The following is a 22,408-nucleotide window of genomic DNA, read 5'->3' as shown; positions in this document are numbered from 1 at the left end:
GCCCTTGGAGGTCAGAAGAGGGTGTTGGATTCCCCTGGAACTGGGGTTATGGATGGCTGTTAGCCACTATGTGGATGCTAGAAATTGAACACGGGTCCTCTGCAAGAGCAGCCAGTGCTCTTAACCACTGAGCCATCTCTCCAGCCCCCAAAATGTGCATCTCTTAGCTTAGTTTTTCATTGGTATCCTGCAGTACCTTCCTCCTCTCTGGGAACTGTTTATCTGTATTTTCCTGGGTCTCATTTGGCTGTTTTATAATCACTTGTTTGAAGTATTTATCAGGTATTCCATTTTTTTTTTTCAATCTGTTGCTAGGGTTAGAATCTTTTAGAGAGCTTATATTTTTCCATATTTCTTTTTTGTTCCTACATGAAGATTTGAATATCTGTTGAGTCAGGCATCTCTACCACTTTTATGGGTTAGTTTGTTCTTGAAGGTGTTTCTCAAGGTATTGGTTTGTTGTGCAATGTTGGTTTTGTTTCCAGCTGGGTGCTGTAGTGTAGTCTTTCAGTTACCTTCTTTGGCTACGGTTGGTGATTTCGGACATAGTGTATACTGTGGCCGAACTGGAGAGATGGATCATCTCTGCTTACCATTCAGGAGTGGAGAAACCAGGGGTGCAGGCAGATGTGGTGTAGACAGCACTGGGTGTAGTTTTCAGTGTGTAGCTACTCCTGCAATGTTGCCCCATATGGGATGGGGGTTTCCTCTGATGGGAGCTCTCTTACTACCAAGAGCGTCTGGCACTTTTGGCCCCAGAAGACCAAATGGCCTCAAGCACTTGTTTGCTAGCCAGGCTGCAGGCCCAAACACTGTATGGGGAGATGTGAGTGGAACATCTGCACCCCCTCTGTGGGTGTCATGCCCAGTCCCCAGACAGTGTATGTGTGATTAAACAAGATGTATTTGGGTGTGTCTTTGTGTATCTATGTACATGTGTGCAGGTGCCTGGGGAGGCGAGAAGAGGGTGCTGGATCCCCTATTGCTGGAGTTATAAAGTGGCTGTGAGCTACCCAATGTGGGTGCTAGGAATCAAACTCATATCTTCTGAGAGAACAGCAAGCATGCTTACCCACTGAGCATCTCTCTAGCCCCTCAGTGGGGTTTACGGTTTGTAGACCTTTAGACATTGCTTTCTTTGCTGCAGAGTTTCATGCCTTAAATTTCTCCTAATTTTGCAAGTGTACAAGAGGCCCTGTCAACAAACAAGACTGTACATGGCCAGGCATCAGTTCTCTGCTTCACAGTTCCAGCTGTGCGGGAAGCCTCCTGGCCCCAAGTGGTAACTCATGGTGGTCTAGTTGGTTCTGATGAAACTTTGTGGAAAGCAGAGAAGGCTAGATTCAAAACCACACCACAGGAGGCTTCAGATGAACACCTCTGACTATGTGTGGTGTTTTGGTTTCTTCACGATGTAACTGGCCTCAAACACATTTGTGTTTAGCAGCTCCTATTTTGCAAAAGCTCTCTGTGAAATAGACTGGAAATATGAAGACAAGAAAAGCACATTGAGACAGGCAGGACCTTGAGGGAGACACTAACCCAGATCAGTGTACTGTGGTGTGCTGACACTTGCTATCCATATAGGCTTTGGGCTGTATTTGGAGAAGCTGTAGGAGACTTCAGGTTGGAAAAAGGTCAACATACTTTGTGTGAAGCAGAAAAATACAACTTGGATGTGTAAACTTTTCTTGTGCCTTCCAGACTCAGCAGGTCACTTGTATGGTCTGTCCTGAGGTCTTGCAGACGGACAGTTTGTGCTGGCCCTTGTACCTGGTGCCCTGTCTTCTCTGCCTAAGGCTCCATCCCTCAGCTTTGGACAAGCTGTTTCCATTCATCCAGACTTTGTTGTTAAATTGCTGCCCCATCATCCTTCCTAGTCAACTCCCCAGGGGCAGAGTGAGGGAACACTGGGCACTCCTGAAGGTGGTCTTGAGCTCTCCCTGTGCCTGAACTTCCCCTTATACCTGCTTCTCTTTTGTTTTTGCATGTGTGAGTGTGGTACACATGTATGTGGTCTCATGTGTATGTGGAGGCATGCTGGGCTTTCTCCATAGCTCTCCACTTTGACTGAGGCAGTAACCTGACCTTGTCTACTTGGCTAGTCTAGCTGGCCAGATAGGCTTGGGACTGCCTCTTTGCCTCTATGCACTGGGATTGCAGGTGACTGCCGTAGTTTCCTGGCTTTTGTGTGGGTTCTGGGGATCCTGGGGATTGGAGCTCCAGCCCTCACAGAGCAAGCATGGAGCCATCTTCCCCGCCCGTGCTGTTTCCTTGTGTCTCCCTCTTGCCACAGGATTTACTCTATCATCAACCTTTGTTGGTTTGAGGAAATCCCACCTCAGAACACGCAGTGCTGTGCCAGACACAGGACCCATATTTGGGAAGGGTGGCTGTCGCGTGACCCTGCAGTTGGCCTGTCTCTGGGCTCCAAGCCAGCTGGAGACCTTACAACCTCTCAGGGACTGAGTGTAAAATGGAGATAACCAACATATGACAGGTGCTGACACAATGGAAGTTCAAGAAACATTAGTGACTTTTTAAAGGTATTTATGTTTAGGTTTGTGGCAGAGGAAAACCTGCCAACAGATGAATCCAAACAGACTTTGAGGTCCTTTTCTATCAAGACTCTCAGTCACTACCATGAGGATTTCATGAAGCCACATGGGGCTGCAGCTGTGAGAAATCAAATTCCTCCTTTACTGTCAACTCCTCAGAGGGCCAGTCAGTGACACCATGGCCCACCGTGGTGTGAGGAAATTCCGAGAAATAAATCTCGTAAGTAAAAAAGCAAAACCAAAACAATTCAAGGCTTTTGAAAAAAGCATCATTTATTTCAAAGTACAACACAAAGTTGTATATTTAAGAAATACACAATCTTGTAATGTCAAGACTTGGCTATGTGCATTTCAGTTTATCTTTAAAATAAATTCAGGTATACAAATGTTACATACCTCAAGTACAAACAGCACAGAAAATGCGTTATGGTCTCAATCGAATGTTTTTTACATTCTTCAGGGTTCTTAAGTTGGCTTACATTTCTGTAATCTGCTTTTAAACCAAGATATCCTTACTTTTAAAAAAATACTCTGTATTTTCAGCACAAAGTCCTCATACATTTTTAAAATTAGATCTTGGCGCATAATGTTGTCAAATTATTAAAAACCAAGCTTGGTAATTTAGTAAAATTGCCACATGCCAGGACTTCTGAATCAACTCAAATTACTCCCTTAACTGTAAAGCCAAATTTGTGTTCTTACAGATAAAGAAAGCATGGAAGAAGACAGGTGGGGAGACGGGACCAATTAAGGTCTTTGGATGACAGTTCTCAGCAGAGTTTGTGGCTGAGTCCAGACTTTTCTCTATAAGCACAGAAGCAAATCTCATAGTATCATAACTGCATGAAAGATCTGAAAGAAGCGAGCGGAGAAAGCCTGCCCTGCTTAAGTCTGCTCTGCAAAGACGAAGAGGGTGGGGAGGGGGTGATGGCAGTGAAAGCCTTCAAAAGACGTCTGGGAAACTGGCACATCATGATCTAGATGAGGGGCCTCCACTTTTCTTTTTTGCCTAATTTTAATTCTCATGAGGGAAGTGCGAATTAGACCAAGGGTCAGAGCTTCTTCTTCCGATTGTGGGGCTCCATATCCGCCAGGGATTGTAGGTTTGTCCCAAGTCGTCAGCTGGACCAGAGGTGGAGGGAGTGTGGGCACTGGGGGAGTTTTCTGTGCCCATGAGGCCAATGCTGGACAGCGTACTTGTTGGCGTGGTGAAAGGAAGGGCACTGTTGAGGTTGCTGGACCAGATTGAGCTGCTGAATGGAGTAGTGGACCACAGGCCACTGGTATTGCCAAGGATCGACTGTGACAAAAAAGAAAACACCCAGTGCTGAGCATCAGAGGTGAGACAGGCAGGCAGTGGGGAGGGTGGCTAAGATTATACACAAATGAAGCTGGCCCGTAGATTTCTTTCATTTTATTTATTTTATATCATATTCCATGTATTTGGCTATACCAGAGTATGAGCAGATGGTTTCAATACTTTAAAGACTTGGCAAACCTCAGCCAGTGGATCCAGTCCAGCTGGCCTGCTTTTGTGCATGGGTCTCTCTAGGGCACAGGTGACTCACCTGTGTGGGTCCTGGTTATGCCAATTTATATCATGATACAGGGCTGTATCACTGAGTCGCAGATGGACAGTCATACCTGTTCACAGGGTGGGAACAAGCTGAACATGACCCTGGCATGCCAGGAAGGAAGCCTGGGACTGACCCACTGCTGCTTAGTTTTGTTGCAGCTTCTGGACTCTTAACAGCTCTGAGGAACACAGTGGGCCACTTGGCAGAATGGAGACAAAGCAGCGGAGGTAGGGAAGTCTGGCACTTCTCTGTCACAGTACTTTTGCTGTTTAGACTATCAGTACCATCCAAGTAACAGCACAGATGCTAATGACAAATGAGATGGTGCTGATGAAGACAGGGTCAGGCTCCAGCTCTGGGTACTCACGGTGGCTGTGTGGGTTGGTGAGCTGGAACTGGCTGGCCAGGAAGGGCTGGGATCTGTTGCTGGAGAATCCCAAAGGTATGAAGGGCCACTGTTAAACTCATTCCAGCTTCTCTGGGAGGACTGATTGCAGGATCGGGATAGCCCAAGTTTGCTGAAAACTTCTGAAAACAACAGTCATCAATTCCGTATGTGATGACTGGGATGAGAGAGACATTCATCCCAGTGTCGCTAACTTAAGAACTGCCCCATATCTTGTCAGTTCCAACCATACTCTGTGGTGTATTCTCGGATGTTCCTCAGAATGCAGGCATGTGGCACACAATTTGAATATTTAACCCATAATCATCACTAGATGACACCAGAATGCAACTATCCCCCCAATGACCCTGTGGCTAATGTGAACTCACACTGTTGCCTGGAGGACCTAGGAGTCTTACTGCACATCTAGAAGCTTGTAGGTACATGCTGTGGAGCACAAGCATAATGACATGTACTTCCGCAGTGAGATGTCCTACTGTGCCTGGCCTGGGGTACAGGGGAGAAGGACCCTTCCACAAGGCTGTGTCCTTACAGACACCATTCAGGGCTGTGTGCACTGGGCTCCCAGAAATCCTCCATGACAGCAAAAGCACGGTTTATATCTCTGATATCAGCACATAAATCTACGGTTGATGTAAGTCAAAGAAAATGCTCTCTGGACATGTCTGCTCAGATGGCTGCCATGCTTCCTTCACAAAGCGTCCTTAACATGTAAAACCACACCTCCTCCTCCTCCTTCTCCTGTCCACAGGCTTATTACAGGTCTAAGGATAAATACTCACCACCAGTTAGATTAAAAGAATTTCCAAAGGCCGAGAATGAATTGAGGGGGGTGAAGTCAGGGCTGCTTGGGTTGCTGACGGGACTCCACAAACCCGAGCTGAATGTTACAGGAAGAAAATGCAACAGACAAAATGGATGACGGTTAGTGAAATGGGCAGGAGTGCTGCTTCAACTGGGGGCTCAGGGATGGAAGCAGAGACAAAGGGGCCCTACAGTGGCTGTTATACATGATGATTAGGCGATGAAGTCAGTCTGATGCCTTCCACTAGCTGAGCCAGGGCTGGAGCAATTGTCTTGCAGGGAAAGCAGGGAGTTTATGCTTACTTTTTGGTATGGCAGACTTCTTAAAGAGCTGTTTCAAATCCAGGACTCACCCCTATTAATACTATGTAGGTAAGTGGGGGTCCTACTCTGCTGACAGACTGTAGGATTGTTCTGGCAAAGCCAACTGAGGTTGCCTGAAAGCAGTCACTGCTCTGGGTCAAGAAAGCAGCGAGGCCAGCCAGTCTCTGTAGGATGTCTGCTATCCAGGGATCAGACCACATGCTTTCTCACTACAACCTGTGGCAACAGAATGCCAGCAGAGTTGGCACTCATGGCTGCTGGCCAAGGCAGGCCCTGGGTGCCTCTGGTCCCCCCCCCCCGACCTCTGTCCCCACTTTGGGGAACACTGTAGAGGCTCTGCAACCAGCTTTTTGCTTTCACCTGGTGGACAAGGCTCAGAGGCATTTGACCCTCTCACAAATGCCTCTTTGTAAATATGGGAGAAAGTGCCCTGACCCCATCTATGAAGAGATGCTCACCTGACCTGAGAGATCCCAATCTCTACTGATGAGGGGTGGTCCACGTACCTGTCTGAGCCATCACTGTCAACAGGAATGTGTGAAATGCCAAGGCTGCTGGAAAAATCTGTTTTGCTTGAAGAAATTTTAGCAAAGCCATTCCCACCTGCAACAAGGATTTGAATCAGGTCAGCGAACCCGAACCCGGACAAAGGCCCCCCGCTGTGTGCACTGCCCAGGAGTGGCAGGTTGTGGGAGCAGGGGCACTTACCCGGGCTCTTGTCGTAGCCTGCAGTGACTGCAGCAAAAGTGGGGTTGCCATTCTTGCCGGGGAGAGAGGCTGCTTTTGTTAACTTGCTTTTGCTCCCGCTGGGCTTTGCCTTTGGGTCACTTGAGGAAAGCAGGGAAGAGAAGACACTGGCAGTGCCCACAGTGGGGGGTCACACCTATCTCAGGGAGAGGCCTTCAGGTGGAGCCCTGCCTGTATTCTGCTGATGTTGTGATGGCCCTGGGGTGCTTAGAGCACAGCTATACCTTGTGAAAGTGCCCAAGGGCCTAAGACTGCTTAATCAGATGGAAAATGAGGGGTTTCTGGGAAAGCTATGAAAGAGACCAGGGCAGGTATCAGGCAAGTCAGAGCCCCCCACCACAGATCACTGCCTCTTCTGATCACTGAGGAAGGAGTCTGCCAGCAGATCACGACACACTAATACCTGTGTATACCAAGAACACTGTTGACAGAGGGGAGGCCAGCCTTTGTGGTTGTCACATTAGCTATGTGGGGCATTTCGGGGTGTGTGTGTGTGTGTGTCCATCTGTCCCTGACTGAGCACAGTTGGTGTGTCCTGTCTGCGGCCCTTCTATGCCTCTGAGCTCACTTCTTCTACACAGTACTTCAAACAACAGTATGACAGTCTTGGTTTGATCACCCTTCTGGCTACTGATCCAAACTGCTCTAAAGTGGAAGTCAAGGTCAAAGTCCTATCTTCAATTCATGTCCTTATCCTTCAGATGACCCTGGAATGCTTACCGGCTTTTGGGTGACTTTCTAGAAAGTCAAACAACAGACTTGTTGATGGTGGCAAGATTACTGCTGGGTCAGGCACTTACTGGGCAAAAAATGGGGACTGTCAAACGTAACAGGGTGGTGTGGCCATGAAGTACTGCTACAAGCGATGTCAGGTGTGAGCGGCTCTGGTACTGAGCAGCAGGCCTACCTGCTGCAGCTGTTGACGATGCTGCTGTAACTGCCTCGGGATGTGAACGGGCAAGGGGCGGCAGGTGGTGATGGAGAGGCAGGTGCTGGTGAGGTCTGGCGTTGTTTTAAGAAAATGTCTGCGTTGAGGGTTTGCAGAGAAAGTTTATAAAGACTGTCGGTAGCTGGAAATCAAATACAAAATGTCCCATTAATGTGATAATTTGATCTGGGCTCTTCACAATCACTATTTTTGATGTTCTAAAAGATGTAGAATTCAAGTGCTTCTAAAAAGAAGAAAACAAATTAAAGCTTCTACTTATTCTGTTTAAAAGTTTTTAAACAGAAAGGAGGAATCTCAATCTCCGTGCCCTAGGGGCTTTCAGTAACCGCAAGCACTTGCTCTACTACTGAAAGATAGGTATGGTCACTGTTTTTGTTGTCAAACCCCCTTGAGCAGCTGCAGCCACTGCCTTGGGGACCTAAGACAGACTGTGCTTCCATCTCGTACACTTGCAGCAGGTGCAGTGTATAAGCTGAATGTCCCCAAGTCCGAAAGGACACCTTGTCTCTTCCTTAGTGTATTGGGCTGTGTGGGCCCTAGTTTATAGTTTGTGAGCTCTTACATACTCCTGGGCCTGTAAAGGAAATGTCACACAGGTGTTTTAAAGACTGAAGGTAGAATATTTCATAACATCAAAATATTGTTCCATCTTCAAATTGGAAAGATATATAACAGAAAAGCTATCATTTCAAAATCTATCATGTGTACCTAGGTGCTGTTTTAATAATGCATATGAAGAGAAGTCAGGATAGGGCTTTGGCCTGAAGGCTCCTGGTCCCCAGTTTTGCACAGTGCACCATGGACCCTGGTGCTTCTTCTCTGCCGGCAACCAGCTCTGCAGGATGAGCTCATGTCTCCAGCACCACGTGCCTCTCTCCAAATCTTCAGGGCCCAGAACCAGGCATGGGCTCCCCATTCCTGGGCCACGTTGGGATCCCAGCAATGGCAGTGTTAAGCAAAGCTCCTTTCTCCCAAGCCACAATTCCTATTCCCCATCTTCAGGGCTGCCCACTCAAGCCCACTGTCCCTACTTCCTGTCTTCAGGGCCACCTTTTCCTTTCCCTCCTGTGTTCCTTAGTGGCACCAACATCCTAGTCACTGTCCTGCTGATCTACAGCCTACCTGTCCTCACTTTAACATTTATGTGTGTGCTTCGTCTGCATGTATATAAATGTACCACCTGGATGCAATGCCCATAGAGTTCACAAGAGGGCGTGGGATTCCCTGGAACTGGAGTTAGAGAGTTAGTTGCTTTGTGGGTGCTGAGACCCAAACCTAGGTCTTCTGTAAGGGCAGCCAGTGTTCTTAACCACTGAGCCATCTCTCCAGCCTCCCACCCTCACTTTTGATCATGAAGGTGATCCCCTCTGCAGATGCTCTGCTGTTGTGTGGGCCTGCTGCCCGTGCTGAGCATCTACTGCAAATGCAGTGCATGGGAATCTTCTTGTCCGCCTGTGCTCCTCACATCATCAAAGCACATACCCTCATGTAATATACTGATGTTGAAGGGTCACTTTTTTTGTACAGCTGCCCAGACCCTTTCCTAGTCACTTCTTGTGTGGCACTTTCTCTGACATCCCCCTGCCACCACAGGTGAACTATCCCCTGGTGAATGATCGATACTGGGAACAGGCCTTACTCTGTGTTATGGTTTGGGTGGGAAATGTCTCCAAAGGTTCATGTGTTGAAGGCCTGGTTCAGTAGCATGAACTATAAGGGCTTTCCTAGAAGATTAATAGCTGAACAGACAATTAGGAAATGTGGCCTCATTGGTAGGTCAGTGATAGATACCCTGAAGGACAAATTTTCCCTCGCCCTTTCTTCTCTCTGCTTCCAGATTGCCATGAGGTGAGCAGCTTTGCTCTGCCATGTCCTCTTGCCACGATGTTTCTGCTTTGCCTCAGGAGATAATGGAGACAGCTGACTGTGGCCTGAATCCTCTGTGAGCCAAAACAGATCTTTCGTCCTCTAAGTTGTTTCTGTCAGATATTTTGTGACGGTGACAGAAAAGTTGACTAACATATATACCGTCTTGCTCATCTTGAGGTACCTATTGCAGGGCAGCTGTCAATAGAGGGGTTTCACAGGCTCAGCACTGAAGAAGTATTTGCAAATGTAGATGGTATGAAACTGAGAGCGCCATAGCAAGTCTTCTGGAATAATGCTTGAAGTCAGGGAAGACAGGGGAGGCCAACAATCACATAGAGTTTGTGCAATTATAAAACTTAAAAAAATATTTTTATTTTTTTAAGTTTTTGGTTTTTTTTGATGTGTATGAGTGTATTGCCTGCATTTACGTAAATGCACTTGTGTCATGCAATGCCCACAGAGGACAGATGAGGGTACTGGATCCCCTGGAATTGGAGTTAAGGACAGTTGTTAGCCACCATGTGAGTGCTGGGAAATGAACCTGGGTCCTCTGCAAGAGCAGCCAGTGCTCTTAACTGCTAAGCCGCCTCTCCAGTCTCCTTATAAAACTTTTTGATTCAGGTATTATTCCCACCTCCTTTGGGGGTATTTGTTTTTCCTTTGTACACTTTGCCTTTTTAAGTCATAGAGAACTTTCTTGGTATCTCTTATGGTAGAAGACTCCATGCTGAAGACTGCCAATTAGACAGTGAGGTCTTACATAGAGGCTGCAGTCCCCTCAGACTGCTGTTCTGTTAAACAGTCTTTTTTGAAACAGAGACCCTGTAGCTCCAGCTGGCCTGGAACTTGCTATGAAGAGACCACGCTGGCCTCGATCTCACAGAAACTGCCTGCCTCTGCCTCCTGAGTACTGGGATTAAAGTTGTGTGCCACCCTGCCTGGCTCTCAAATAGTCTTAGTGTGACATATCCCAAGGGCCCAGCAGTCAGGTAAGTACTGCTAATGTATTTAGAGGTGTAGAATCTAAGCAAGATGAAAGACCAAAAGGAGAATCTAGTCCCATGGATTTCAGATCCACGCCTCAAAGGAGCAGGAGAAGCAGCTGCTAGCCTGTTGGCAAGGGGGGGGAGGGAAGCTGAGGCAGTGGGGAAAGGTGTGGCTGCCAGTGTGAACTGGACTCTGTTCTAGCTTCAGAGGCAGCACAGCCTTGTCAGAGATTTCCAGTGAGGCTGGTGGTAAGAGCAGAGTGTTATAGGGTTTGGAATGAAGTCAAAGTGTTCCTTGGCTAGAAAAGTAAAAACTGTACAATGTGGGCCTTGGAAACAGGCTTACTTACCCCCAAAGCAGAGCCCTCTGGCTGTGCTGAAGAGCTCTGGCCTGACCTGGCAGAAGTCCCAGTCCCTATCCTCTAACAGTTGCTTCTCTTCTGAGGCATGGACCTGAAATTCACAGAGCTGAATCCTATGGCCCTTTCCCTCCACTCTTAACATGTGGCTCAGGGACCACTTGGTGGAGCCACTGCCAGTCAGTTTCAGTGCCCAGAAGGCTGATAACCCTGTCCTCTGGTGCTCAGTTCCATTAACTTGTTTAGTTACTCCAGAGCAGAGCTTAGTTCCCTTTATTGACCTTGGAGCAATCTTATGAAACTGGGGCACCATGATCCTGGTTCTTTGGTGGAAACTGCATCTGTTAAATGGATATTCTAAGGTACAATCCCAGGACCAATGTCCAGCTAAGGCTTCCAAGGGGAACAAAGGAGACAAATCATTCTACCTGTACATGCAAGATAACTGGTTCAAGAGCTCCTGAATAGCCAGACATGTGAGTATATTTTACCACCCTGCAAAAAAGGCAAAGTATTAAAAGAGGCCAGTCTGATGGAAAACTATGGCACCAGACATGAACAGAGCATTTTTCTCTGACATGTGTGCACAGAGGTGGAAAGGTAGAAGCTGATGTGTTTAGTAATCTCACCTCAATGTCCAGCCTCTTCACCCTCAGCTGACTCAGTGCTCCAGTCATCCAAGCATTGTCTTAACCTCTTTCTCCTTAAGTGGTTTCCCTGCCCAACCAGACTCTACCTTTGCTCTGCCTCCTTTCTGTGGCATACACCAGCCCACTGCATATCTATTCTCTCAGAGAGGCAAGTGTGGATAATTCAGTTCTAACAGTAGAAAGCTCTCCCGCATCAAGCCCTGCTCCTAGACCTCCTTTTCTTGTCTCCTTTGTCTTTAGGCCAAAGTGTCTAAAGGGTGAGGACTTCCAACTTAGTTAGATAGAATATGTGACAAAATCTGAGAAACAAGGTCAAGAAGGTACTAACAAGCCTTCACACAGGTTGTGTGAAAGAAAGCTTGGAGTAAACAGAATCTTCATTAAGAGATTTCACTATAAATGTGAGTTGGCTGAAGGACTACTGAGTCAATGTGCTTAGAAAGCAAATGATCTTTGGGTGGTTATCTTCCTCCCATTGTGTACCCAGGTAAAGAGCCCCTATGTGAATCCTATGTTGACTTCTCTGGTATAAAAACTATGATCTCCACCAGTGTACCTACCAACTGGCCAGAGAGTTGAACTCTGAACTATTGCTGGCTGATTCAGGTTGGCTCCAGTGGCCACTGACAATGGTTTCTTTTGGGAACAACATTCCCTCCTTGTAGCATGGTCATGCCCACAGAAGGGGCAGGCCATGGGTGAAGACAGTACTGTGGTTCCTAAACCCATACTTACAACTGCCGGGCTTGTGAACTGGCACAGCATCCCATTCTGGTGGAGGAGAGTCTTTTTCACCCTCTGAACTACTGGTGTTGCCTAGTTCTTGACTGTTCGGGAGGAATTTTGCTAGGGCAGTTGGCCTGTTATCCACTATCTTACTTGTACCTGCAGAGAATTCAGAAAAGAAAGGATGATTTTCCCTTTCAATGAACTGTTTCAATGAACCTTCAGGGGACAAGAATACAAGCCTGGTCTTATAATGCAACGAATAGCTACCAACTGACTACCTACCACTCATAACAATCATGAAAATAGCTCTGTGATCAAAATGACAATACCTTTTGTTTTCTGGGAATTTCGTGATTTGGATCCATTTGTCAATGTAGTTGGAAGAGGAATCTTGGTTGGGAGATTTCTATGTGGTTTACCTTCCAGTGAGGGTGTATATGACGGTTCTAGAGAACTGAAAGACAAACACAGATGAAAACACCAATTTGTCTCATTGTTTTGGAGCACAGGCTATTGAGTCATTAACGACCATGACTAGTCAACATTTCTATCACACAACTTACTAATATTTCCTGAGGATTACCTACCCACAGTCCCAACCTAGGATCCAATGTGCTCTAATACTCCAGGAATGCTTGGGAGGGTATACCTGCAGATTTAACCTTTGTTGTTCTAAGTGTGGTGGACAGTGTGCTGAGATACACTATCTGGAAAAAGATGAGGGTCTAAATGCCTACTTCAGAAAATGGGTACAAATCCATGAGCATGAACTTGCTACATGGGGCTTACAAGGACAGCTGTGCTGCTGTGGGCGAGCCTTTCCAGCACCCACACCACCACTGGGACTCTTGAATGTAAAGATTCAGAAGTTCTCAGACTTAGAACATTACAGGTTTTGTTATCTAAAACTCCATATATTTTTCCATAGAAATTCTTAAGTGAGCTGGGACCAAAGTCCTGGCTGCTACAGAACTGGGCATCAGCCCATGTCTGGTACTTGTGAGCAGTGCCATCTGTGGGTGACAAAGATGTTCTTTACAAAGTTGATTCTGTGATACTCATTAAGATCAGGCCTTGGATCTGGGAGGACTGGGCACACCTGAGGAAGCAGAGTGGCCCCTTTGGGAGGGACTCATCAGTGATGGCCACTAAGTTGGTGGTGATGGCTGGAAAGCTGATGGATTACTTTTGAACTAAGTCTACACTTTTTCTTCTCAGTGCTCGGAACTAAACTTAGGGATTTGCCAATGCTAGGCAAGTAGTCTACCACTGAGCTACATCCTCAGGCAGAGTCCTATTATGTTGCCTAGGCTGCCTCTGAACTTGCTATGTAGCTGAGCCTGGCCATGAACTCTTGATCCTCCTCCTCGGCCTTCCCAGGAGCTAGGGTTACAAAGTATGCCATACCAAGTTCTGTGCCATGTTTTCAGAGATGTGTCTCTGGAATTTCCTTCCTGAGTGTGCTTCCTGCCCCCAACCCTTTTGTGTGTGACCTCTGCATACACCTCGCTCCCCCTCTGCCCCAGTCTTCAAGTTCTTTATGCACCCCTCATCTTGCATCCACTGCAACCCCAAATTCTCATTCCTAGAATGCTGCCAATTTCTTCTAGGTTCTGGGTCAGAGACAAGCCTCTGTACTGGCGATCCACAGGAGATTTCAAATGTCAGAATAGCAAACTTCCCAGATCCAGTGGCACCCACACATTTCTGGCTCTCCTATTCCTCAATACACCAAGAGAACAAAGATGGCAGAGTGTGATTTCATACAAGAATATATACATCTTAAAGACTGTTGACACTAAATAAGGTGGTGGGTTCAAAGGACATTTTTTTTTCCACATTTCACAAAACTTCCATGATAAATAGGTATTTCTGGAATATAAGAGATACCCTCCCCGCCCCCTCGACCTCAGGAGTCTCTGTTAGCCCAAATAAGTAGAATTTTAAGCAGTATAAGAAACTAAAGTGAAAAAAAAAAGCACATACCACTCACTGTTTATGGGCAAGACTACAAATCCCACAATATTATAAAATGTTCCATCCTTCTTCCCCTTCTGACAGGGTTATTTTAAAACTTTGCCTTCTAAAAACACCAGAAAACTCCCACCACACTGACATCCAACCCCTAGCAGGGCCATGTGGGTTGTTTTTAGATGTCATCTATAACTGTGGGGGATGTCCATCTTACAAAGCTGAACTCTGCCACTGTAAAGTTAACTGGCTTTTAAGAAAAAAAGGCGCCAGACTCTTTTATTTTTGCTGAGTCAATATTCCTAAATTAAGCCAGATGGTCTCCAGCAGAAAACGTTTTTTAAGGCTTTTAAATAGAATAGACAAAAGCCAACTGACTTGAAGTGACTCTGTCTACAAGGAGAAAGGTGGTTCAGTTGCCAGCAGGTCTTTGCTCACATCTCACACACTTGGCCCTGGCTGGGGGAGGAGGCAGCTGAGACAAGGAAGGCTCTCTGTGTGCCGGTGGGTTTGGCCAATGTGTAAAGTGGCGTTCATGACCCTCAGCCCTGAGAAGAACACACCATGCAAGCAAATTACCAGAGAATGTACAGTGGGTTCACACATTAATTTTTTTGTTTAATTACTAGTTATGCAAACACACAATGTTAATAAATACACAGGAAAACAATGAGTGGAGAGTGGCATGCTAAGCCAGGGATGTGCTGGTACCCTCCTAGTCCAGAAGCCCTTTAAGTAACTGAGATCTAATTCCTACTTCTTGGCATCTTGGCTTATAAGCCTTCTGGAGGCCCTCTTCCATGAGATTAAAGCTCAAAATAAGGGTCAGAACAGCTATCTGCCACTGAAACTGCATGTCTTTACTCTGGGTAGTCTGTAGTTTTGGAAGATCTCCAGGGAACATAGAAGGATAAGACTATGGAAAGAGTGTCTGATCCATTCTTCTGGCTCCAGAAGAAAGTGATGAAATGTCTTATAATACTTCAGTTTAAATTGTACATGTTACCTTTAGACATACAGAATCATGGTTGACAGGTTCTGAGGCATTACTAAAGCTAAAACTGCCCACTATTCTGCCTGGGCAGATGGCAGTGCACGGTGTTACTATTGTAACTCAGGGGACACTGAGACCAGTTCTATCCTAAGAGAAAATCTTTGGTGATCGGGAAAGGAAAAAAGGTTTTACCTAATTGCATTCTTGACTGATATACTAATTAATTGTGAATCTGAGTGTTTTTATTAGTTCAGAAACACAAAATGATCACTAAGTTTAAAGAAAACGAAAGACCAAAGCTGTATGAGGATTTCTCTGGGTAAAAAGACAATTTAAGAGCTGGACTCAGGAATGGTGATGCACTCCTTGACTCCCAGCACTCAGGAGATAGAGGCAGGCAGGTCTCTTGTGAGATCAAGGCTGGTCTTCAGTGAGTTCTAGGTCAGCTGGGGCTATAGGAAGATCCTTTCTCAAAAACAAAAAACACGCCCCCCGCCCCAAACAACAAAAAGACTACTACTACTACTACTACTACTACTACTACTACTACTACTACTAAAAACAATTCAGCTGGGCATGCTGGCCCTCGTCTTTAATCCCAGCAATGGGGAGGCAGAGGATCTCTATGAGATCCAGGCCAGCCTGGGATGGTCTACATAGTGAGTTCCAGGCCAGCTGGGGCTGCACAGTGAGACCCTGTCTCAAAAGAAAAAAACAAAACCTCAAAAAAACCAAAACAATTCAGAGAGTAAACTGCTTGAAGTCTCTTCTCTTTCATACCTCAAGAGAACGCAGATGACTGTTCTAACCAGCCCTTGACTAAGGAGGGGAGGACTGACCACTCTAGGTCCTGGTTTACCAGAGAACTTTAAGTCTTTGTAAACGCAGTGGACTCAAATGAAGTCTTAAAGACTGTTCAAGGTCAGACCTGATAATGGTCAGCTTATCTCATTGAAAAAAATCAAAATGCAAAAGAAGTTAGTGGACAAGGGCTGTGGGCTATGATTGATGTGTCTTACCTGTTTCGTCTCAGGTACTAAGCTCAGGTATCAGGATTGGCAAAGAAGAGAGCTGTGACAGTCTCCTGCGGACTAGTATAATTTTTTGAAGCACTGGCCTTAAAAATTATGATCATAAGAATCACTGTATGATTGTCCCATAAGATTTTTGCATATATAAAACTAGGATCTTTTTAAAAAAATTTATTATTTTTATTTTATGTGTATGTGCATACTGCCTGCATGTAGGTAAGTGCACCCATGTCATGCAATGCCCGCAGAGGTCAGAAGAGGCTGTCTGATCCCCTGGGACTGGAGTTACGGACAGTTGTTAGCTGCCATGTGGGTGCTAGGATTTGAACTCAGGTCTTCTGCAAGAAAACCAGTGTTCTTAACTGCTGAGCCATCTCTCTAGCCCCAAAACTAGGATCTTTTAATGTAATTTGGATATACCTTAAAATAGCCAATTAACTGTGCACATGCCTGAAAAAGGTCTTGGAGAATAGCTCTTTGCCACTAGATGAATTAGATGTCTTGGGATACCTGAACACTACTGGCACTCATCTCAGCCTTGTGCTGAGAAGCTTCTCACAGGAGAGAAGCAAGTGTGCCAATGTCTACTTCAGAAGGGGGGGGTTCCCCCTCACTGAATGGTCACCTATCACTGCACTCAACATTTCTTCTAACTGAATCAGACAGTTTCAATAAGACACTGCTCTAATTAATAATTTCCACAAGAGCAGATTTAAGTATAAACACAAATAATAGTGGACATTTCTGATGACTGCTGATGACTGCCATATGCTAATGCAGAAGCTCAGGGATAAGGTTACATTTTCTCATCTACAGAGTAGGTCGAAGCCTGCCTATGGACAGCTGTCTAAATGCAGAGATAGAGTCTAGTTAATGGCATTTCTCTAAAGTTAAGTATTATTCCCAGAGTCAGAGTAAGAACAGACTGTTCATAAATCTAAGGCTCAAACTAAGAATGACCACTCTACCAGCTTCCATGATGCCAGTACCAAAATTAGTTTATTAGAAAGATGCTAACCCAAGGTTTAGTGAAAATACAATGCAACCTTAGTTAACCTCAGTAGTTCCACACATTCCTCTTCTTGGGGAATAGGCTACAGCAATCTCCCACCTCCTGGGTTCTTTCATGGTAGAATTGTCTGACTGGGGATACCATCCCAGAACATGTTTTAGCCAAGAATAAACTCTTCTAAAGTTTACAACACAGAACTCTAGATCCCAACTGCAGCTCTAGGTTAGTGATTCAACTGACAAAAGTCAGGCTCATATTTGCAGCTGAACTGTCAAGGTCACCTTTGTGCAAAGTGAAATGGTTCTCTGCCTGGAAATGAATTATAAACCAAAATTTTCACAACAGATTGCTAACCCCACCCTCCACAATCTAGTATTAGAAGCATGTGGCTGTCCCTAATCAGCAAAAGTGGATGTAAGACATTAGAAAGAACTCAAGAGTAGCCCAAAGCACCATTCGCTTTTGCTACTGAAACCCTTTTAAAGCAAGTGCCCAAAAGCAGAGCGTGGCTTCACCAGCAGTTCCACCACATACCTCACTTCTCTGGACTCACCTGGACTTCACATCTGCTGGGATTTCTTTCTTAACATTTAGAAGTTTTTTGCTTTTTTGTTTTACTTGGGACATTTCGTTTTCATGTTTTTCAGGCATGGCTTGTTTTCCCTTTTGCTTTTCTGTGTCCTGTTAAAATGCACACATAATTGCTCAGAAGGACTAATAAGAATGACTGAAATTGGGTCTCGTTTGAGACCCAGACACAAAACCCAAGATAACAGATGTAATGCCAAATGTGTAGAAGTGACAAACTCTTTCCTGAACTGTTGTGGTCCTGTCAACTTTTCAGCTGTTTAACGTATTGAAATTGTGTTCTGATGAGTATGACTTATAAAGGTCATTTAAATTTATATTCACATTCTGACAGGAGGGGTGGGGAGCAGCAATTGGTAGCTTCTTATTTAAATACTGGGGAATAAAACCATGTCCTATTTACAAGAAAAATTCAGCAAAGTCTCTATTATAAAGTTAAACACTTGCAGCAATGTGCATAATCCCCGGCACAAAACTTGACGAGAACAGGGAGGGCAGCACTCAGTGTTTTTGCACCTGGTCATCCACTGCAACTGGCCATAGCACTGTGGCTTATGCATAGCTTCTCACCACTCCCCACACCAACAGGAAGAGCACAGGTTTCATTCACTTATTCAACACACATTTACTAGCGACCCACTTGGTGTTGGAAGGTGGGGTTACCAAGAAGGTTCCCAGGATTATGAAGTCTAGCAGAAGGGAGACATATATGACAGCAATGTGGGCCTGTGCTGTAGCAACACTCCCTAGTTATGATAGAGCCCAGAGGGTTTGTCTTGCCTGACTTGCATGTGCAGCCTTGGCTGGGCAGGATACTGTAAAGTCAAGCTACAAAACTGGCCCACCACTGCTGTTTCTAGTCCATGGCCAGATCAGTAGAGAACCTGCAAAGGACATTTTTAGAGTAATGTGACACTGTTGAAGCATGTATGCACTCAGAGGAACTGACCACTCAAGGACTGCTGACGCTGCCCAATGAGATGTGCAGAGTGGGCTGTGTACCAAAAACAAACTGGTTCTTCACCACACTCACTCAGGAGGCCTGGGCTAACAGGAACAAATGAGTATGGACATATAGCAAAGTGATCAGCCATGGGTGTTGGGGGGCCAAGCATGGGGGGAAGGGGGGAACATATCAACCAGTTGACTAGCCTCAGTGTGGTCAGCAGGCAGTCTAAATTTAGCTGCCATTTCACTTAACTGTTGAGAGTAAATAACCAGAGGTAGGGGTTATTGGTCCCCTAGGTCACCTCCTCCATGTGCTATACCTTTTGAGACTACTCAGAATTATTCAAGAAGTACTTCCTGAATCTGCAACTGATCATGTAGGGCGTAGACCAAGAGCTCTCTTGAGAACTAGGACAAAGTGTTTTGTCGAGTTTTGCTACCCAAGCACCTGGCATTAAGCCTGGCACATTGGTGCTCAACACATACTTAGTTATAGAATGGCTAGAACAGGGATACCATGAGCTGGACTGCTAATACAAGAAGATGTACAAGAGAAAAAGATTGGCCAAGTACAATTATCTAGAGGAAATACACAACCCACATTCCCACTGAGAAGAGTCACAAAGAAACAGAGGCATATGTCCACTTAGCAAGAGTGCTGGGCAGTGGGAATGAAACTCATTTGAGGGAGGGGATGGTAGGCACGGGGACTCCAAAAGGGCGCGCTCCGAGCAATTAGTGAGGAAGCAGATGGAATGGAAGATGGGGAAACAGAATGAATGAGGTGGGAATGATGACTGGTTGGTCAGTCAGAGAACAGAGGGGCTCTTGAGAGCAATCAGGAAAGAGGCTGGAAAGGCAGGCAAGGAAGCATGAAAATTCAGGGGCTGAAAATGCTTCCCAAATGCTATTCATTAAGCAAAAACTGCTGGGACTCCACTCAAGTTAGCAGTGTGTGCTGGATAGCTTTAGTTGTCAACTTGACACACCTGGGTAGAGGGAGCCTCAGTTGGGGAGTTGCCTCCATTAGACTGGCCCATGGTCATGTCTGTGGAGTATTTTCTTGATTTTTGAGTGATGTGGAGGGCCCAGTCCACTGTGGGCAGTCCCAGCCCTGGGCAGGTTGTTCTGTATTATATAAGAAAGCAGGCTGAGTGTGGGCCAGGGGAAGGGGAGCAAGCCAGTAAGCAGCTTTCCTCCATGGCCTGTGCTTCAGCTTCTGCCTCCAGGTTCCTGCCCTGAGTTGCTACCTTGGGTTCCCTGATGAACTGTGACCCAGGAGATGTAAGCTGAATAAACCCTTTTCTCCCCAAGTTGGTATTGGTCAGAGTGTTTTGTTACAGCAATGGAGAAACAAACTAGAACAGAGTGGGTACCCTGCTTCTCTGAAGACATTTGTCAAAATGGTTAACAAGTACAGTGTCCAGTGCTAGCTACAAATTATATGGGAGTAGACAGAGCACTGTGCCAACTGCAAAGAAATGCAAAGGAGAAAGCAGCTGGCATGTGCACCAAGTCACATATGCATCTTATTTAAAACATTAATGCACCCAGTGGACACTGTTGGGTATGCTTAATAACTGCTCCTTAGACCACTGCATGAAAACTGAAAATGAGATTCTGTTCACAATGTCAAAGCTGTATAGAGAACTTTAAATCTGAAATGCATCTAAACATAAAAATGGCAAAGTTGCATTATAACCAGACTTTCTGCACAGGAGTTTCAACTCACATTGCTGGACACATTCATAGCTGCAATGTGCCAGACAGGCTGTAGCATTATTCTGGATGTTAATCACCTCTGTGAGCTGATGACTCATAAGGTGAGGCAGTGTTCTTCATGTGCTAATGTGTACTGGGCTGGGTTCCCAGATCCAGATGACCACTAATGCCTGGGGCAAGTCACTGTTCCCCTGCCTTTGGTGAGCTGCCACCAAAACTCCGTTTCTAGCATGACTATATAATTGAGATGGTTTAGTTCTTTCTCATTCTCTTTTGATGCTCAAAGTTGGTAACAAATTCCATGAGGTAATTACCATTCCAGCTGCTCCTAACTTTCAAGCAGTGTTTCCAGTTTCTATTTTACTCTAATATGCTTCCAAATGCTCCTCTTTTGGGGGAAATGAAGTCATCCAACCCCAGAACTGGGATGATTTCTACAGGGGAGTACTCTATAAGCAAGCCTGAACACACTGAAAACACATCCTCAGAAGGAGTGGGCATGACACATAAAACATCAATTCTGTATTACAACCAGGAGCTGTGAGTCAGGCAGTCTGGGTTCCCTGTGCTGCCAGCTCCCACATACCTCCTTCAGGAGTGGCTCTGTGTCGGGGTTGGAGGTCTCTGTGGTGGTGGAGGAGCTGTCGTCATCTGCCAGGGCATCCTTTAGCTCATCCTCCTGAGGCTTTCCCTTTCCCCTCTTCTCCTTCTCTTCTTGCTTCTTTGGAGGCTTAACCTTGCGTTGTTGAAGAGGTTTTCCTTTCCCTGGGGATGAAAATCAAAGTAAAAATAACTCTTGATCTTTAAATACTTTTGCAAACAAAGTCATTACAATTTTTTGTTTGTTTGGAAGAGGCAGGACTCTTCTCATTAATTAAGGTTTCTTTCGCTGCTTTATTTCTTCTTGACTAAAGCTATCCAGATCAAGTTTGACTTTGTGAGGTTATTATATATAAAGTCAACTTTATTAAGGCATAGTTAATGTACAATGGAATGCATCCATTTTCAAAGGTACAGTTTGTTGAATATGTATAGACTTGGCATATCTGGAAAATTGGCCTGACAATATTCTCAGGGGCTGGTTTCCAGTAGAAACACTGGACTGTATGGAGAGGAGAGTCCCTCTAGAATCTTTCGTTAGGTCAGTGGTTTCCAAGTGATTCTTCCAGACCTACAGAGTCAGCATTATTTGAAATGCAAACTCCATAGCTCCATTGTAGGTCTACTAACAACGTGTTTTAACAAGTGTTCCAGTGACTGCAATACAGGGTCCTACCCAGTTTATGAGGGCTGTGTTGGGCACTGTGGGCATGTGGCCTACTGATAATAATGTAATGCTGAATTTCTTTTTTCTCATGACTGTTCCATGTTGTATGTTTCCTGGGAATCTCAGGAGGAAAAGTGCCTATGTTTCGAGTAGAATCTGAGGAATTCTGGGTCACTTAGAAAATGCAATTTTACTGTCCATCAACTAGTGAATCGATTCTATTCTGAAATCTCTAATTCCTTTCTTACCTCATCCCACTGCCTCTCCTTACCTCAGGACTTCTCCATCAATTGCCTGGCCTTCTGCAACAGCCCAGTCTTCTGGTTAGGCATTTCTTCCTGGTCTACTCTACCTTCTACCCCATCAATAGCAACACTTTCCCTGTGAAACATTTTTAAAACGTAAAAACTTTATCTGGCTCCTTATTTCCTGCAGGATGAAGTTTACATTCCCCTACAGTCTAGGCCCATCTACTCCCCTGTGCCTCTATACCAACCTTGTCCCTAGTGTTTCCTCATACTCTACCCTTGGCCCTTCTAGCAGTTCCTGAGCCCAAAGTACAGTTCATACTACTTCTCTGTGTCCGGTGCACAGAGGAGAGTGGAGGAAGGAGTGGGATCAACAGCCCAGAGGGCTATTGCTCTCCACTCTAGTCAGCATTTACCTGTGCCAAAAATCTATTTTTTAAAATGTAGAAATATTCAAAATTGAAACAACTTGTTTAATTTGCTATTTTTTTTATCTATATTTTATTATTATGTATTTATTTTATTTATTCCCACAGTCCCAGCTGGTCTGGAGCTTGCTACATAGAACATGCTGGCCTAGATCTCAGAGACTGCCTTCCTTGGCCTTTGGAGTGCTGATGTTTAAGCATGTGACACTACACCCAGCTTAAAATATTTTTAAGTAAAAAT

The 22,408-nt window shown here is 45.3% G+C and overlaps 1 protein-coding gene across 1 annotated transcript in view; it reads right to left on the bottom strand.

Annotated features, from left to right (window-relative positions):
* Positions 1 to 2,805: 2,805 nt before the first annotated feature.
* Positions 2,806 to 22,408, bottom strand: part of Tmem131 (transmembrane protein 131) — a 117,634-nt gene continuing 98,031 nt past the window's right edge. Inside the window, exons 31-40 of the mRNA XM_029565927.1 lie at positions 20,811 to 20,989; positions 17,520 to 17,647; positions 12,288 to 12,412; positions 11,965 to 12,114; positions 7,324 to 7,486; positions 6,378 to 6,496; positions 6,176 to 6,272; positions 5,324 to 5,421; positions 4,503 to 4,663; positions 2,806 to 3,858 (exon numbers count right to left, since the gene is read on the bottom strand). Of these exons, the coding sequence (XP_029421787.1) occupies positions 3,574 to 3,858; positions 4,503 to 4,663; positions 5,324 to 5,421; positions 6,176 to 6,272; positions 6,378 to 6,496; positions 7,324 to 7,486; positions 11,965 to 12,114; positions 12,288 to 12,412; positions 17,520 to 17,647; positions 20,811 to 20,989 (1,505 nt within the window). The 3' untranslated portion in view covers positions 2,806 to 3,573. The remainder of the gene's footprint in view (positions 3,859 to 4,502; positions 4,664 to 5,323; positions 5,422 to 6,175; positions 6,273 to 6,377; positions 6,497 to 7,323; positions 7,487 to 11,964; positions 12,115 to 12,287; positions 12,413 to 17,519; positions 17,648 to 20,810; positions 20,990 to 22,408) is intronic.

Source organism: Nannospalax galili, unplaced genomic scaffold (assembly GCF_000622305.1).
Source record: "Nannospalax galili isolate Female #2095 unplaced genomic scaffold, S.galili_v1.0 scaffold1311, whole genome shotgun sequence".
Classification (NCBI taxonomy): Eukaryota; Metazoa; Chordata; class Mammalia; order Rodentia; family Spalacidae; genus Nannospalax; species Nannospalax galili.
The sequence above is the reverse complement of the archived record's forward strand: the minus strand, read 5'-3'. Positions and strand labels throughout refer to the sequence as shown.